This window comes from Vitis vinifera, chromosome 11, assembly GCF_030704535.1.
Source record: "Vitis vinifera cultivar Pinot Noir 40024 chromosome 11, ASM3070453v1".
NCBI classification, from domain to species: Eukaryota; Viridiplantae; Streptophyta; class Magnoliopsida; order Vitales; family Vitaceae; genus Vitis; species Vitis vinifera.
Window position 1 is genome coordinate 2569073 of NC_081815.1, and position 18531 is coordinate 2587603.

The 18531-nt window shown below is 33.3% G+C and overlaps 1 protein-coding gene across 4 annotated transcripts; it reads right to left on the reverse strand.

Annotated features, from left to right (window-relative positions):
• Positions 1 to 1022: 1022 nt before the first annotated feature.
• On the reverse strand, positions 1023 to 18432 carry LOC100260997 (probable RNA-dependent RNA polymerase 5). 4 transcript variants are annotated; one of them, XM_010657967.3, is made up of 19 exons: positions 18110 to 18432; positions 17490 to 17646; positions 17281 to 17410; positions 16561 to 16635; positions 14721 to 14910; positions 13847 to 14015; positions 13669 to 13756; positions 13442 to 13585; positions 12165 to 12239; positions 11981 to 12052; positions 9398 to 9504; positions 8750 to 8898; positions 8254 to 8476; positions 7769 to 7994; positions 4238 to 4383; positions 2699 to 2861; positions 1754 to 1892; positions 1434 to 1600; positions 1023 to 1340 (listed from the first exon to the last, which is right to left on the reverse strand). In XM_010657967.3, exons 1-19 carry the CDS (start codon positions 18315 to 18317, stop codon positions 1104 to 1106), a joined length of 2865 nt encoding a protein of 954 aa, XP_010656269.1. In that variant the 5' UTR covers positions 18318 to 18432; the 3' UTR covers positions 1023 to 1103. The 4 variants fall into 4 exon arrangements, with proteins under 4 accessions (XP_010656269.1, XP_019078599.1, XP_059596502.1 ...); XM_019223054.2 differs by lacking the exon at positions 18110 to 18432 and adding an exon at positions 17753 to 18100; XM_059740519.1 differs by lacking the exon at positions 18110 to 18432 and adding an exon at positions 17744 to 18100.
• Between the last annotated feature and the right edge of the window lie 99 nt (positions 18433 to 18531).

Here is an 18531-nt window from a genome sequence, read left to right on the forward strand (position 1 = left end):
CCTCGCTCTACCATAATTCATGTGACCCTATACTTTCCTCTGGCTTCTCTTTCATTTTTCCTTTTTCCTATGATTTCATCTTGAATTTTAGATTTTTAAATTATTAAATCATAATACATTTCTCAAAAAATGTATGTTTTAATACTCTTAAATATAACCACATTCAAGAGTATGATATACCATCTCAATCCTATAAATCTATTTTTTTTAAAATTAATAATTTAGCGTTATATCAAAATCCCACAAATCATTTATTAAACTCGTACAAACTCAAAACATTCTCGGAATTATTAGTATAAATCATATTAAAATTATGACCATTTGTTTTCAAAACTGTTTCCAAGTTAAAAAATAAAAAATAAGTTTTAAAAAAATATAGTTAAATAGGTTCATATCGTTTTTTTAATTTTTAAGAACAGATGAAAACAAATATTATTTATTCTTTAAAAATTATTTTTTATTTTACTTTATTTTTAAAAATTATTTTTCAAGAACAATGGTTAAAATTATTTTTAAAAACGGATAACTTTTTTAAAATCACATGGCCAACAATGACTCAATATTTTTGTAAATGGGTTTTTATAAAAAGTCATTTATAACATATAAAAAAAGTTGAAATAAAAATTTCGAATGGGGAATACAATTTTTATTTATTTATGTATTAATATATTTAAATTATTAGTTAAAAAAAAATCATATTAATTTCTCAAGAGCTAATTTCTATTTTTATCTGTAAAATGTTTTCAAACCCACTCAGGGAACACATGAAATTGCATTGGGCATCCTGAAAGCTGGGTCACATGGGTCCATTACAAAAGCAGGGGGCAAAAAGAAAACATCCAAGGCTTTTCAATATTTCTAGAGTTTATCCAAAGTTGATTAGGAATATTCTAGAACGGTATTGTCCTTGTGGGTCCTACATAGTGACTCATCTCCTTTACTTCCTAACACGTGTGAGTTATGATGAGACACGTGGATAGTTGGTATCTGGTAGGCTGATACCCAAGCGCCAGACTGGCATATCATGTAAAATAATTATAAGATAGGATAGATTTTTACATACCATACACACATCAGAATATTAACTGTTACAAGTTTTACGCTTAATTAAAAACTTGGCGCAAAACTGAAGGTACACATACCATGGACTTTTCACCTAGCTTCACAGTGTACAGCTTGCAGAGGGCTCGACCTGCAACTCTCCAGGGAAAGTTGCAATAACTCACCCTCGCTCCATTGATTACAAATTCGTAAGTGACATGGTAAATTGCAAGAGCCTCATCAAAGATGTCCTCCAAGTTTCTAGGACTCTCTTCAAACTCTGCAGCTCCATATAATATCTGCAGTACACTGGTTTAGTCAGTAAAGATAAGAAGCAGGAGGGGAGTTTCACTTTCATGGTTTAGTTAGTACAATGTAGGTTGATGGATCACCTGCTTGTATTTGTTTATGACTTCGGCTGCATACTCGTCTTTGGTTTCCCCTCCATGCTGCAGGGCAGCAGCCATCTCAGATCTGTACTGATCATACCGATCCTTCCATGACCTCAAGCAGGCTTGAGGGACAGCATCTATGTTGAACAAGGGGAGTCTCCAAATTTCTGTGTAGCATGGAAGCGGCCATTTAAACAATACAAGGAAAGAAAACATAGTATCAAAAGAAGACGAAAGTAGAGCTCGGTAAAGGTAGTTGATTAACCCTTCATCTCTGTGTATGTCATTGTTGCATAATCAGTTTGAAAGAGAATCCTCACCTTTTGTTGACTGGTTCTCGGGTTGAAAGGACTCCACTGCATCATAAATTTGTCCTAAAATAGATGTGGAATGGTATGAAGACTCTCTTCCCATAAAATGTGGGAATTTTTCAGCCTTTAATTCCTTAGAAACATTAACCTGTTTTGGAGAAAGAGAGACAAAAGAACTTGGTAATGACTTCAAAGAACAATTGAAACATCCATAGGAACTTTAACCTGTTTTGGAAAAAGAAAGAGGGACAGAAGTACTTGGTAATGAATCCAAAAAACAATTCAAACATTGATTTCAGAGGTACTAAGAGCGGGCAAACGTACTATTTATTACCGACTTTAAAGGAAATAGCTGAAGCAAGGTATCACCACTTTCTGTGGATCTGATTCCAGTTGGCAACCGTATGATACCACAATTGTCTTGGTGGTTTGGCATTTGCAAGACAGAATGAGCTCAACCAACAATCAAGATGGTTGACAGGCTAAGACACATTTTTTGGTTGACATGGTTAGACTTCTCGTCTCTCCAAGTCCTGTCTGGGTTGCATCATTGGAACTGAACTAAAATGTCGAGTTCCATCCTAACTTATAGATAGCAACTTATTTGGCAAAGCAAGCTGATTGAACAATTCCATGTGCCCAATTTTGCCACAGATATTATACATGCTCAAAGGTTCATCTTTGTTTGCATAATAGATGATCATGACCAGTGAAATTATTCTCACTGGTGTTTACAAGTGGCTGACTCTAACCTGAATTGGTCTGACAATAGAAACTGCATTATTCATAAATTTTGGGCTGACAATGCAGTACAAGAAAAAAAAGACAAATAAAGGAAAAATGTTGCAGGATATTTACCCATGTTAGAATTTACAAAAGTACATCTGTTGAACAAGTCTATCCACCCAAACCTTTGAAATCTCAACTAATGAAGACACAATTTGAGAAACTAACCTTCATTCCAGATTTTGGTGCATCTAAGGCATCATAGTATATATCAGTCAACTCAAGCATTTTTCTCTTTAAACATTCTTTCTCGTCACTACAGTCATCTCTCAATGTCAACAGCCGATCCATAAACACCAACCAGTTATCAGCTGCCATACCAATGGCGCTACTGAAACAGCAAAAGGCACTTCAAATATTAGAATAATAACTGAAGTTGAATAGTTTTGGATGGTTAATTTCAAATTCGACATAATAATGTTTCAAGGAGAAACTATACAAGCATGCTTAACAGATATTCAATCATGAAGTTGGGATAGGATATTGTATTAGTTGTTACAGAATGCAGCTGAATTTATAACCTAGTCCATAATCATTTCTTAGTTTAAAGTTTCAACCTATAGGTTATGTTTGGTTGCCAGAAACAGGAAAGGAAAGAAAAAAAAATGTTAAGGAAGATCATTTTATCATGTTTGGTTGTACTATAAAAAATACCAAAGAAAATCAAATATTATTAAAATTAATTAGAAACTTATGCATTTTTAAATTATTAAATCTTTATATATAAGGGTTAAAATAAGTGAAATAAGTTTGAAATAGCATATAGAAAAAATTTATTGACTTTAAATCTATTTTTTATTTTTCTTCGATCTTTCTTTCTTTTTACTTTTCCTCTATATATTCTTTCCTTCATATTTTCCCTTACATCTTATAGGAACCAAACATAGCCATAGAATCCAGCTAAGTTTTACAGCATTTTGGTGTCAGAAGTATAGCTGGATCTATCTGTTATCCTGTGAGCAACCTCTAGGTAACAGAATGTATACTCCATCAGTGGTTAACCCTATTTTGATAGCAATTTTTATTATATTCTATCATACTAATACTAAGGCTACGTTTGGTTCTCATAAAGTACTAAAGAAAGAAAAAAATGTTAAGGAAAATGGTTTTTCATATTTGGTTTCGTTACAGAAAATACGAAAGAAAATAAAATATAATTAAAATTGGTTAGAAATTTATGTATTTTAAAATTATTTAATCTTTATATAATGGAGGAAAATAAGTGAAATAAGTTTGAAGAAGCATATAAAAATAATTTATTGTTTTTGAATCTATTTTTTATTTTCCTTCACTATCTTTTTCCTTCCACTTTTCCTCCTTATTTTCTTTTCTTCACATTTTCCCTTAAATTTTTTGGGAACCAAACATGGCCTAAAAAATTTACTTGGAAAAAATATTCTATGTTTCTTCTGTTCAAGTAAGATTTTCCAATACAGAAAAAATACCTCCAAAACCAGCATTGAAAATTTACTCAACAGATTATCTTTCATTTTTTGTTTTTAATATGCCATTCTCTTCCAAACAGCTCAATATTAGAATTTTACCTCTACTTTTCATCAGACAATATAATGTGAAAATTGATACAACACACTTTAGGATAACAAATTTACAGCTAAATACTTTGTCATGCCACATCATATCTGCATTAAATCAAAATTTCAACTTAATGAAGCAAAATGTCTTAGAGGTACATGCTTGAGTATATACCTTGTCTGAAACCTAGTTGTTAGGAACAGCTGAAAAAGCTCATGCTCCAATTCGTCAGGTGAAAAATCAGTTGGCCTTTTACTAGGTACGTGTCTTGTTGAACGCTTACGCATCCAAGGTTCACTTGCTCTGAAATATTGCAATAGCTGGAGAGAATAGAATGCAGAGTGTTCAATCTTTAATGAATCTAATGATGGTTAAAAGAAAAAACACTAGGAAATGTAACACAAATTTGGATTTGCAATGTTGAGAAAACATGGTTTATCATTGAGATATTCACACAATAATGCAAAAGCAAATTGAAAAATGTAGAAAAACATCAACAACATATGGAGAAAAAGTGAAAAGACAGACAGAGGCAAAATGGTTACAGATTTCTAAACACGAGGAAAGGACTTAGACGTATGCAAACAAATATAGGTTTATCCTGAACAGAGGAAAGTGAGAGACAGGACTGTTCTTCCAACCAAGGTAGATGACCAAATAGGCCAAGGTTACGCTAAAGATGATGATTCAATAAAATTCATCCAATGAAATATAATGGGAAACAAAGAATCCAATCAACATAATTACATCTTTTCAGGGAGGCCACACTATGAATACCTCAAATAATGGAACAAGTGAAATGTTAAGAAAATGTAACTTCGGAAGTCAACAAACTTTATCCTAAGATCTTTGTCAAGATCATTTTCTTGCAAAAATTCCAAGAAAAAATTTGTCAAGATACTCTGTGTGAAACCAAGGTTTGGTTAATCTCGGTTTTGATGATAACAAAACAAGGTTTAGAACTAATGATTATATTTCAAGTGTGATTAGGCAAGACGATTTCCAAAATGGCAATCACAAAGACAAATCAAGCCAAGGAGAAATCATAAAGAAGAAGACCACCTCAAAGAGAAGTTTTTTTTCAAGACCCAAGCTTCATAAGATCTCTTTGTAAGGTTGTTGGTGCACTAAAATTTTCATACATTACATTCTTTACTTATGCACCAAAATCATCCAAGAGTTATTTTGTTTTAAATTTTTTAAAAATTGGATGATTTCGTGTTTTCAACTAAAACCTTGTGTCAAATGTTTTCCAAACTTGTTTAAAAGGTTTTAAGTTGAAAAAGTTGGTTGTTGAGCTAAAAACGACTCAACCGGTTGAACCGGATGAGAAATTGGCTGACCCCCTAGCTCAACCGGTCAAGGGGTACAAAAAACCTTCTCTCTCTTCCAGAACGGTTGTTCAACCTGTCAAGATGTGAACAGTAACCGGTCGAAGTCAAACGGTCACCTTCCAAGTATTAAATGCTAACAGTTAGTCAACTGGTCTAACCCCTAACGGCTAGTTTAATTGTTTTCTTCTATAAAAAGGCTCCAATTTTCATTGTTTCATAAGCTTAACCTTCCTAAACCTTTCTTGAATATATTTGAGTCTTGGAAGAGTGTTTTTGAGTGCACCATTGTTCTAAAACTTGCATATCTTTAGTGCATCATTCAATCCTAGTTTACTTGTATCATTTGAGCCTAAAGTTTTGTACTAGGATTTTGTGAAATTATTTGTATATCTTTGAGAGAAAGAATCTAAGTGTGAAGTATCACTGAGGAATTCTCAAGTGTGGGGTATCATTTGAAAGGTTGTTCAAAAGTGAGGTATCTCTTGAGAAGTGTAAAGGGTGCTTGGAGCCAAAAGTTCAAGAGGGTGGATTGGAACCATAATCCAATTGTATTGCTTAAAGGCTTGGTTTGGAAGCCTTGAATTAGTGGAACCTCAAGCTTGGGATTGAAACTAGAGGAGAGTGGATGTAGGCCGGGTTGCGTTAAACCACTATAAAATCTTGTGTTTACATTCTCTCTTCCCTACTCTTTTAATTTATATGCAATTGTCTTTATATTGTTTTATTATATACTTGCATATAATTTGTCTCTTACATTCACATAGTTTGAATTTGTAAAAAGAGACCATCACCCTTTTCACCCCTCCTTTAGGGTGATTACCTTAGATTGGATTAGCCTAATTTTTCTAACACTCTTAAACAACCCCATAGATTAATCTAGCACAGAAAAAATCTTAACAATCTCCTGTGCCTAACTTGGTTTTTTAAGAAAAGCAATATGATCCTCAAAGTTTGCTTCTTCGAACCCATTTGATTGATTAATTTCATCTCTAATGAATCAAATTCACCCTTCTAGTCTTTGCAACCATCCAAACTTATGTACTGTTATCACCTTCCTTAGTTTATGCTGCCCTACTCTTCCCAAACATTGACATATTCCAATCTTTAATTTTAGCTTCAACAATTTCAGCATAGGGGAAAAAAAGAAGAAAAAAAATCAGTTTCCCCAATTGAATCTTCAATTCTGAAATAAATTAATCAACTTTATTCCAACCTTCTAAATAAGGATCTTCACCTTATATTCCCAGACTAATGAGGTATAAGGGTGCTTTTAGCAGTGCTGCATTTATGAAGAATCAGAATATGACCTGAAGTTCAGTTTAAATCTCAAGTAAAGCCACCAGTAATCAATTCCACAACAAAGATTAAGAAGGTTATGCCTCCCAAAAATACATACCATGGCCAACTAAAAGGGGCATCTATAGGCTCTTTCCACAGGTTATTCCTAAATATTTGGTACCATAACACCTCCCCTAGAAAACCACATGAAAACTACCTCTCAAGATCCAAATAAATCCTCAAAGATCACTAATTCACCCGCTCCAAACATTTCCCCCTAAGAGAATCTGCAGAGAGACCATGTACTCCTCTGCATATCAAGATTAGTACCATGCCAGTCCTTATTAAAAAAGAAGCTGCAAATTAATAGAGAGAATAACAACAAGTGCAATATTTTTTAGACTAACATAAGCTGACAAGCAGAACCCAATTCCCAGAAAATAAGTCTATAAATTAGACTTTTCAAGTTGAATTTTGACCTAGATATATGATAGAACTAAGCAAAACTAAATGAACTAAAAGCTTCATTTACTTAGTAAGCCACTTACCTAACTCGAAAAAGAACTATAAACCAGCACACTATGATGGATAGTCTGTAGTCTAATTATGTCAGGTAGCAAATGTTAATATTATATTACTAGGGTGATTGTCAAAATCTGTGTTATTATAGCAAATATAGTAAGACACGGAAATACCCTTCAGCTCTAGTCTTCCTAATCATTCACCTCAGTTCCTTGGTTCTGTATTTCTTATTGAATCTAACCACTTCTACGCATAAATGAACTCTTAATAGGTTAACCTTAAACATGGACAATTGGTGCTTTATTGGTGCAGAAATTACGAACACTAGAACAGGAATAATAGCAACAGAAATACTAATAAATACAGTTCTTAACATTTACACAAACAAATAATCAATCAACCAAAGAAATCAATTTGCAAAACTGCCAACCAGCGAGCTTCTCAAGAACAAAAATAGTGGGAACAGAAATACTAAAAAATACAGGTCCAGACTTCTTCACATAAACAATTGAACAAATAATCAATAATGCAATTAAATTAACTTGTCAGCTGACAAGGCAAAACCACCAACCTGCTGGTTTCTCGAGACCCAGTACATGTCACCATCAAAATCACTGTTTGCCATTTCATCTGCTAATGATCGAGGGCCTTTAATGGGAAAAAATATGGCATATTTAGCATTTCCAACAAACTCTTCCAAGGCTTCCACATAAGTAGCATTTAAAACATGTATATCTCCGAAGTGAAGACCAGGATGCTTGTATACCAACACCCTTCCCTGAACTTGTCCATGGTCACTACATATATTAGAAAATAAACTTCATTGAGATGCACAAATTGTGAGCCATAAAATTCTTTACAGTAATGAGATTATATATTTCTATCTTTGGAAACTGTAACTAAAAGAAAAAATGATTTGACAAAATATAGCTATTAGAAAATGGATTTTCAACAAAGTTGTAATTGTTTAGTAATCTTGATTTATCTTTTTCTTTACCAAGATGACCAAGGGTTACAATGAAACAAAAAAGGTAATATAGAAATATAATAACGCACAGAATGATGCAAACTTCATCACTTTTAAGCGTGCCAGTAGGATCAGCTGTCCCCATCAAATAGAAACAGTCATTGACAGGAAGCTTTCCTACCCTTAACCCCTTCCTTTCCTCATTCACCATAAAAGATAAACAGTGATGCAAAAAGGGTTCATCAATAGGAATCCCAGATAAAATCATTCTTGTGACAATGGAATCATCCATTTCACCAAATCGCAGGGAAACTGCAAGCATAAGAATAAAAGGAAAGCTATTAGGGGAGGTGTTGCTGGTATAAGAAGAAGAGAATGAGTAAAATAAATAGACACAGCAACACTAACACCAACACGCGGCTGAACCAGTTTTTGTAGAGAAAGAAGTTGATCGAGAAGATAGGATAAAATGCAAAAAGCTGAGAAGGATTAACATTAAAAAATACCATTTGTATTCTAGAAAAGCAGGAAATAAACAAAATTCATTGCAACCTAAAAAGCCATAAGATAGACAGTGAAGATCACCTCTTAATGCTGCACGCTTACTGGATTGGACACTCGGAGCATCTTCCAAGGCATCCTTTAGTAAATTCATAAAATATTCGTTTGGGACCCCTCCATAGCTTAGAAGTGCAATCAGATATTTTGACAAGTACGATCTCCTGGGTTGATTACTAGAAGATGAAGAATAAAAGTTCAAACATGTTACCTTTAACAATATATAACCAAAGTCAAAAACATTGGCAGGGAATCTGGTTAATATTTTCTGATAAAATTATGTTCTAAAGCCAAATTTGCGAGTGGATTGTATAAAAAAAATTGTATATAATGCCTATAGCATTGAAGGATAATTGAATCCAAAGATCAAATCCTATTACATTTATCATATGTAGTTCCATCATAAGTTGGTCAAGTTCAATCACATTAACCACTTTTGGTAAACAAAGCTTCAAATCATAAGCTATCCTGAAGATGTGGTTCAAATGATAATATACAATTGAAGCATTCATTAAACACGTTTTATGGTTTCAAAATCAAGGGCTCATTGCAATATGTCATAATAACTAAGAAACTTATATTAGGTAGCATTCTTACTATATGAGGTAATAATGAATAATCTAGTTTCGCAAAACCACAGCAAACAAATAAAATTAAGTGTCAAATGATGGACACCTTGTTCCATTTATCTCCACTGAATTCACAGTTTGAGTATCTGAAAGTTTTGGATCTGTCTCAACCTTAATCATTGACGGTCGAATCTGAATTGTTCTGGGCGGAAGCTACAAAGATGTGGAAATGTCAAATCTTTAAAATAGAACATATATTACATATAAGTCATAATAGAAAGAACAAAGAACCAAACACAATACTAAAAAATACAAAATGAACTAAAAAACAATCTAACGAGAAAAGGAAAGAAAATGAAAATAGAACTAAGGACTGACAACTATAACTCAAAAGTCACATGGATTTTTTATAACAACAGAGTAGCAATAAAACAACCATCACAAACTTTTACCTTAAAAGCAATGTGCGCAGTTGATAATAACTTCCCCACCAACTCACAAAATATATATATATATATATATATATCAACAAGATTTACATTATATGGCAGATTGCTCAACTCGTCTACAACTGTAGATGTTCTACTAAGGTTTTAGAAGAATGGAAAAAAATTTAAGTCACACCAAGAGGCTATTGTCCCCACCTGAAGAATAGAAAAGGAATTATGAAATATTGTACAGCTGTAAGCCCCTTTACAATTAGTATTTTATAAATTATTAGCCCCAAAATCCATAAATCATCAAGAAACCAACTTGCTTCCTTAATAGTTGAAGAATATTTGGTAATATTAAATAAATAACTAGCTCAAATATGTCTATCAAATAGAATATTCAGTAATATTATTATATATACACATGTACCATTTTTTTTTCAGGCAAATAAAGAAATTATATGAACAGTGCCAAAGTATAGAAGTCATATACAGAGGTCACCAAAAAGTAAAACACAAAAGAAAGGGCAATAAAAACAAAAGCCCCTTTCATAAGGACCCTAACTAATCTATAAAATCTATCATGGTTAGTAATCTCCCAACCATAAACACCCTAACCCACAATGAAAGGTTACAAAGAAATGTAAGTTTTAACGCTTGATCAGACATTTCTTTGCTTTCAAAAGATCTTCGGTTCCCCCCCCCCCATAATGTCCAAAATACAAACAACACGACAACCCTTTAAACCATTTTTCGTTTTTTTGCCCGAAAAAGCACCATGCCATCGGTAGAATATGAAGAATTGGAAGAAGAATAAATTTATTTCTTGATTTTTAATCTATACAGAGACCCACATATTTATGCAAATATTTTTGGCTTAAGAAGGCAAATAAGGGGATAGTGGAAATACACAAATGTAAAACAAGAATTTAAGACAGAGAGAGATGTGATGAAATCTAGACTCTATGTATCTTAATGAATAGTGGTAATACCTGTTTAGATTAATTACCTATGTTCAGTAGAGTAATTTATTCTCTTCTTGGTGGAGTTGAAGTGGGGGAACTCCACCTAACACTTCATTCACACAGAGATCTTCGGTTCCCCCCCCCCATAATGTCCAAAATACAAACAACACGACAACCCTTTAAACCATTTTTCGTTTTTTTGCCCGAAAAAGCACCATGCCATCGGTAGAATATGAAGAATTGGAAGAAGAATAAATTTATTTCTTGATTTTTAATCTATACAGAAACCCACATATTTATGCAAATATTTTTGGCTTAAGAAGGCAAATAAGGGGATAGTGGAAATACACAAATGTAAAACAAGAATTTAAGACAGAGAGAGATGTGATGAAATCTAGACTCTATGTATCTTAATGAATAGTGGTAATACCTGTTTAGATTAATTACCTATGTTCAGTAGAGTAATTTATTCTCTTCTTGGTGGAGTTGAAGTGGGGGAACTCCACCTAACACTTCATTCACACGGACTATCATTGAAATCACACAAGTAGTAGAAGAGATTTTCCCCAAAGTAGCTTCACTAAGAAAGTAGACTTTAAGAAGAGGTCTTTAACCGCCAAAAAAGTGCAACTTGAACTTTAAAAGTTCTTCAATTCCTTTCTTTCCAAATGGTCCAAAACAAGCATAAAGAGGTTATATTCCAAAACAACTTTCTACTTTGAACCACAAAACTACCACACCATCCTCACTTAGAAGGACCTAAGTCACCATGAATAAGGACGATATTATAGCCTAAAGATTGGACGCCCAGTTGGCAATGAAAGAGAAGATGATCACCTGGCTCTTCTTGTTGCTTGGATTAGTCCTTAAAGTTAGTGTTTATACACTTCATACAGTTTTTCCATGGTTCTGGTGTTAGAAAAAATCATTGTTGAGTAATTAATGACATGATGACTAAAATATCCCTACACAAGAACCTTTTGTTAAAACTTACATACCTATACTAAAAATTAAAGGCACAATGGAGGTCATTTTGCTTGAAAAGGAACTGTGATATATTGCATGCCGCTAATATAGATTACTAGTTTGTATAGTATACCTATTCTTCTTTTTTTCTTTTTCGACAAGCCACATGCATGAGAAGAGGGAACATGCTTTGCTTGTATAGGTACTCGAATCAACAAAAAATTATAGATAGCATATTGAAGTAGAAAAATCAAATTGTAGAAAAGACAAAATAAACTCTCATCATCACTTGTATTTTCAACAAATGAAAATGGCAAAACACCATACCTTTCGATTGAGAAGCAATGTTCCCTTGACAGCACAACCATTGTTAAACAATCGGCATTGAATCAGCAAAGGCTAAAAGAAAAAGAAATTGTATACAATTAAGTGCTAAAACAAAAACAAGTAAAAGTGGATGAAAATCCAAAAGCACAAATGCAAGCATTGACGAATTATTAGATGCATGTACCGGTTCCCAAGTGTGAGTTTCTAAGCATCTCAACTCCGAAAATTTCCCCTCAAGTTCAACATTACCAACAAGTCTCTAAAGAATTATCATTTAAGCAAATGTTAAGTTAGAAGCATAGGTCATTCATATGGAAGGTAAGAAGTCAACAGTGAAGCAAACAAGTGCAATGCAATCAATAGGTTTATTTCGAAGGGAATCAAAAGTCAGAAAGAAGAAATACAAACATGGAAAGCAGAAGGGAATACATCTAAAGCATGAGGTTGTCCTTCCAAATGCATCATACACACATGAATATGAAGCTACACCTATAATATACTCCATCTGATAGCCTAGAACTAGTCGAACCTAAACTTCCATTCAACACTTTACCCTGATATAAAAACTATGGGATTTCACAGTATCACGAGAGTTAGGACAGGTAGTAAATCTGCACTCATGTGGACTTCTCTTTGTTTAACCCTAAACCCATATAGGACTACTCTTGCCATTTCAACACAATTAAATGATTTGAAAATAGTACTAGTGCCCAAAAGTGTCCAAGTGTACCACAAATCCACAGCTAGAAATCATATAACAAGGATATTCCTATGCTAAAGGACTGAATTATGTAATTGACTAAAGAAATATATGCAAAGCATTGCCAAAAATCTGTAAGAAGATAAATCTGTTCTTATTAAGTTAAAAGTATGCAAGAGAAAAATTGTTGGAAATCAAAACTTTGGTGTTTCTAAAACAATAAGTTCTCAATTTTAAAGATGATATGGGAATTTCATGTCATGTTTTGTACTTATTTCAGAGTCTATTTGGAGGATTTCTGATGTTGGATCATTTTAGATGCATTGTAAGGGAAGGAATTCACACATTTTGGAGACAAAGTGTAGCAACTCCATTATTATTTTAGGGTAAAAGCCATAATTTTTTTCTCTGAAGTATTTGTCATGATTGAGGATGTACTGCTATACGAGGTATACAATGAGCTAGATACTGTATCTTACTTAGATCTTTTTTCCAACTATTGCAAAATAATTTAGAAAGTACTTCAACAACTAAGAACTCCTATAAGTTCAAGGTTATCTAGAAAACTGGCGTTCTGAATATTAATGCTTACAAATGGCAAATAATGCTAAGGATAATGCCAGAGAAGTATTGCCTATCAAAATTTTATGCATACTGAGTTCATGATTGGTAAAAAAAATTAATCCTTGTGACAACTTTCAATACATGAAGAATCTTAAACAGAAAGTTTGTTAAGTGAAAACATAACGAGAATCACATACATCTGAATTTCCGTTATTCATGTACTTTCCTCTGCATAAATTATTTGGACACCTCAAAGCCAAGTCCTCTGATATAAAACCAGTACCATCTGTAAGTATTAGAGGTTTCCAGTCCTCATCATATACAACATGGCCATCTTCATCCTGCAATTCACTTACACATGACCTTACATTGACTTGAAGAGGAGGCAGCTGAACTATTTCAGAAAAAGAAGGAAATATTATACCCGGCCTGGTTCATCATCAATCCTTTGAATGTTGACAGTTGAGAGATCGACATCTAACTTGACTGTCTTAGATAAAATAAGGGAAAACCTGAATTCCCAAATAAGAATATTACTTCCAAACTGCAAAAGAAAAACACTTGAGTATGACCTTCAGAAGGATGTTCTTGGAATTACTAACCTAGCCATATATTTGGCCACACTGGAGACCATATGTGCATGCATAAAAATACACCTTGCTTCATGTACTGTCTTCCCAGATAAGGCACTAGACTCCATGAAAACAAAATAACATTTAACAGACGAAGTTGGGTTTTTTTTCTTCTCCTCTTTGCCACCATCTTTAAATACTGATCAATAACCAGATAGACGATAAATTGTGTTAAAATTCTTAAAAAGTTAGCTTTATAGTGCATAAGAGATGTTCAAGATATAAGAACATGAACTGACATGACAAGCAAAGCCAACATATAATGCAACACTCTGTTTTCAGAAGACATCTAGCTAATATGAGAGGAGGATCGAAACAGAGAAGATTAAAAGGCCAGACAGCAAAGATTTAGGAGTTTGGCAAAGTGAAACCACATTCTATGCCTAGAATCAATAGTCAACCTACTGCCAATACCATTGTAAACAACTCCCACTTTTTTATGCTCTCGGTACTAGAAAATCAAAAGCAAAAATTCATTGAAACTAGGTAAACAGGTTAACGATCTGCTTCTTGCATCAAAATAATCACATACATACAATATGACCTTGGATGTGATTGGGCTGTTACTGTTGAAGGTTCTAGATGGGTAATTGTTGGTAATAAATAATAAATTCTCACAGAACTGGAGAAAAATAAATTAATTTTGTGGTGACAGAAGGGAATGGGGTCTAAAAAATAGATAAAATGCATACAAAGAGGAAATGTGCTCATAATGCTAATGAACAAGCATAAAAACTGCAAAAAATTTACTATCCACATTCTGCCTGTTTATCCAAAGGAATCTGGGTAATAATAATATCATAAGAGAAACAAACAAGACCATGATGAAAAAATATAAACTCACCAAAAAATCGATATTGACGCAAACCAACAAAAATTCCCTCTCTTGCAATCTTGTTATAGGATGCATTAGAATCAGTAGAACAATTCAGTGAACTCCTGTCAGTCACATCTTCTGCAAACTTCACAAGCAATATGTTCTCATCTCCTAAAACCCTTTGTAGGTGAGTTCTCGTCTTGTTTAGGTATGGACCCTGGATTTGAATGTCACTAATATTATGTCAAAGAAAATTTTTTAAAAGAGATAATATTAACAGTAAATCTTTTCATATTGTAAGCAAAAGAAATAAAATATCATAAAATGTATTGTTCTTTTTCTAAAAACATCTTACACACCAAAAAAAAAAAAAAACAATTCACCTCAAAGCCTATGACAATAACAAATGCTAACATCAAGTCCTATTTATTTTTATTTTTTAGTAAAAGCTAGAATAGTTTGACATCATACACAAGATAGTAATGTTCAATTCCATGATCAAAAAATGGATTCTAATATTTTAGAGTCCATATGTCAAAGGACAATCTAGAAGAGAGCAAGGATGAAAATGTTGATATCGACAGAAATACAGGTGGTTCGATTTTATGGAAACATCAACACAAATATCTATAGTGACATCAATATTGGTAAAAAATGAAAGAAATCATGAAATTGACCTTAAAACATGAAAATCTAGGATGAAACCTTGAGAAATAATAAAACAATTAATAGGGCACAAATAAACTAGTTTTTTAACAAAATATATGACAAAATCAGTGTCATTCATCAGCAATATAATGTGTGTTGACAACAAACATGACTTTGAAACTGATACATTAAATAATGTATTACAAGTAAAAACTAAGTTCCATAATTTTTTATTAACACCTTAAGTAAAATTTACAAAATGTAAATAAATTTTGTTTAGAAAATAGAGTACGTAAGCTATAGACTAATTGCTCACATTCAAATTAAACAATACTTAAATTACATATTAAATAAGCTACAATTTACAAAAATACAATATCTCAATAAAACTCGTTACATAAGTAAGTAGACTATTGTACAATTAAATCAAATTAAGTAAACTAACAAAAAAAAAAATTTATAAATTCATAATTAATCAATCAAGATAACAAGATTGGTAATTAGCCTTGATTATTCAATCAATAAATCCTTGATTATTAAATGCTTAAATTCAAGTTGGACAGCCTAAATTTATGAAAATGAGGGAGTGGAAGATGAAAAGAATTAAGAGGAGAATGAGTAAGGGGAGCCAAATGAAAGCAATGAGGTTGGTTTAAATGGGAGACAAATGATAGAGGGAGCTTATTTAGAGGAATTATCCAAATAACCACAAGGAAACAAGAGGCTCCAATTAACATCTCAATATCTTCCTGAAACATCACCAAAATATCGGGAAATCTGTGATATTTTGACACATGCAGTTTTCCTCATATTGATGATATTGATACCTTGAGGAAATTTTTGTGATATAACAGCAATATCTTGAGGATATTTTGCAGACTTCCATTAACCCCTTCTTTCCACATCGATATGCCCAGCCCCAGATTACAGATGGAAATATCAATGATAATGTAGATTTTTTCATCCTTGTAAGAGAGCATCCTTTGGCAGCCAAATAGCTGGAATAAGTAACTAGATAGATCCAATTTTGCATTTTATTTTAGTTTAGTATTCATCATTGACTCATTTTGTAAATAGCTTAAACTTTTGGGACAAGTGACTATTTAATGTTTTACATTATAAAGATATTCAAAATATAAATATCCTGAGAGGAGGGCAGAAAAAAAAACATAAAACACTACCAGCTAAACAATACATTTAATGAAGAGGAAATACAAACCTTGAATCTATAACTTCCATCTGGTGAAACATGACAATGATATATGTGTGTTTTATCAGAATCCCAATCAAAAGACTGCAGGAAAAAATTTAAAAATAAGTCAAAGTATTTGCAAGGTAAGGATAAGAAGCCAAAGTTGATGGGCAGCAAATTAACTTTCTGGAGCCTAGAAGGTTCAAGCTCAGAAAACCAATCCACTCAGGTTTTACACTATGCATCATATGGCAGAGAACAAAGTTCATCATTTTCGTATTTAGATCATGGCTAACTTAAAGTTGAATTAACTAATAAAAATTTAGGAAATTTTGACAAGCTCTGCATTCAAACTAGCAGTAACAGGTAAAAGAAAATGGGTGAAAAAGAAAGAATTCTGTATTTTGTATTCACGCAAGTATGGCATGCATCCTTCAAATTAATGGAAATTATATTCTCAAAAATGTACCTCAATTTTTAGGAGATTATATCGCTAATGCTTGAATAATTTGATGCATATACGCCATACGGCATCAAGTTGACATACTTGGGAAGCAAAATAATAAACACTAAAATTGTCAATCAATAAATATAACCTATGACTTTTGTTCAGCAACTGTGCTCTGGGTTCTCTAGAGAATAATATTAGCCAATTAGTTAGAATAGGACTTACTGAAAACTGAGAAATTAGTTGAGAAATAGAAACCATTTCTTAATTAATTTTCCTTGGTATAAACATGCACTCACCCTCTGTCTGTCTTCTTCCTTAATAAATTTTCTTCCTAAATTATTCCAAACTTCTGTCTCAAATACTCCCATAGGGAGATTTTTGAGTTTTAGAATTTCTTCTGCAGATAAAAGGTCCTCTGGCCTCTTACTGCACAGAAAAGAACAATTGTCAACAACCCTGTTATACTGATGAATCAGAAAAACCAATAGAAGGAAGGAAAACTAACTCCCCAATGTAGCTCAATATTAGGAAGGCCTTCCTGAACTCGAGTTCACCAAGGGCAACTAGTTGAGGACTAGATGCCTGTCTCCTTGCTTTCTTGGGAGTTGAAGATGGGGAGCTTATTAGGTGTTTTGGAGTTGGAGAGTGGGAGGCCGCATCACCTGTGCCCACAAACAGCAACCAATACAAAATCAGAGGAGAGTCAAAAACAAAATCCTTAGCTTAAACTTTTAGGAAAATTGATTGATAAAAAATTACACAACAGACGTTTATAGAGAAGTTAATTTCAACCACCAGGAATACAACATCAACTGCAAACACGACAAAAATCAGTACATAAAACAAACGCTATTTCTCAAACAGGGAATTTCCGAGAAAGCAAAGGAGAACAAGTAACGGGAACACCCTGTCTCTGACCCCTTTGATGCCAGGGAGCAAAGAAGTGGCGTGCAATTATTCAGCTCAACTGAAACACCAAAAGAATGAAAACAGTAACCACACACGCACACAAACTTATTTCCTTGTCTTCCTCCTACTAATTTTCTCGGCAACCAAACAGCGCCGAAAACCCCACCATTACTCGCAAAAGCTGATAGAAAAAGAAGACAAAGCAAATTGTGGAACCTTGGGCAGCCTTTCCGACCATGTAATTGATTAATGCGCTGAGATTACGGATTTTCAGATGGGATATTTTACGAAGAAGCTCAAGCGTCGACTCTTCCCCGAGCGATGCCAGATTTCGTCTGGTGTGGGCCTCGGGCGGTGGTTGTTGCTGTTCCGTACAAATTCTTTGGAGCATTTGCTCAACAGAGTGAGGGAGAGACACTTCCATTGAAGGATTCCAGGTTCTTCTCCGCAACAGGCCCGCGTCTTCTATTCATATGCATTCCGCCGTTGAAATTTTCCCGCTTTTTAAAAGTCGGTGATGCGTGGCGTCCGTACAAAAGTTCTGATAGTTGCATCCACGCTGTGGTTTTCATTTTTACGTTTAATTAATTAATTGCTTTTGTTGTAAGAAATTATAATATTTTTATCCACGTGTATTT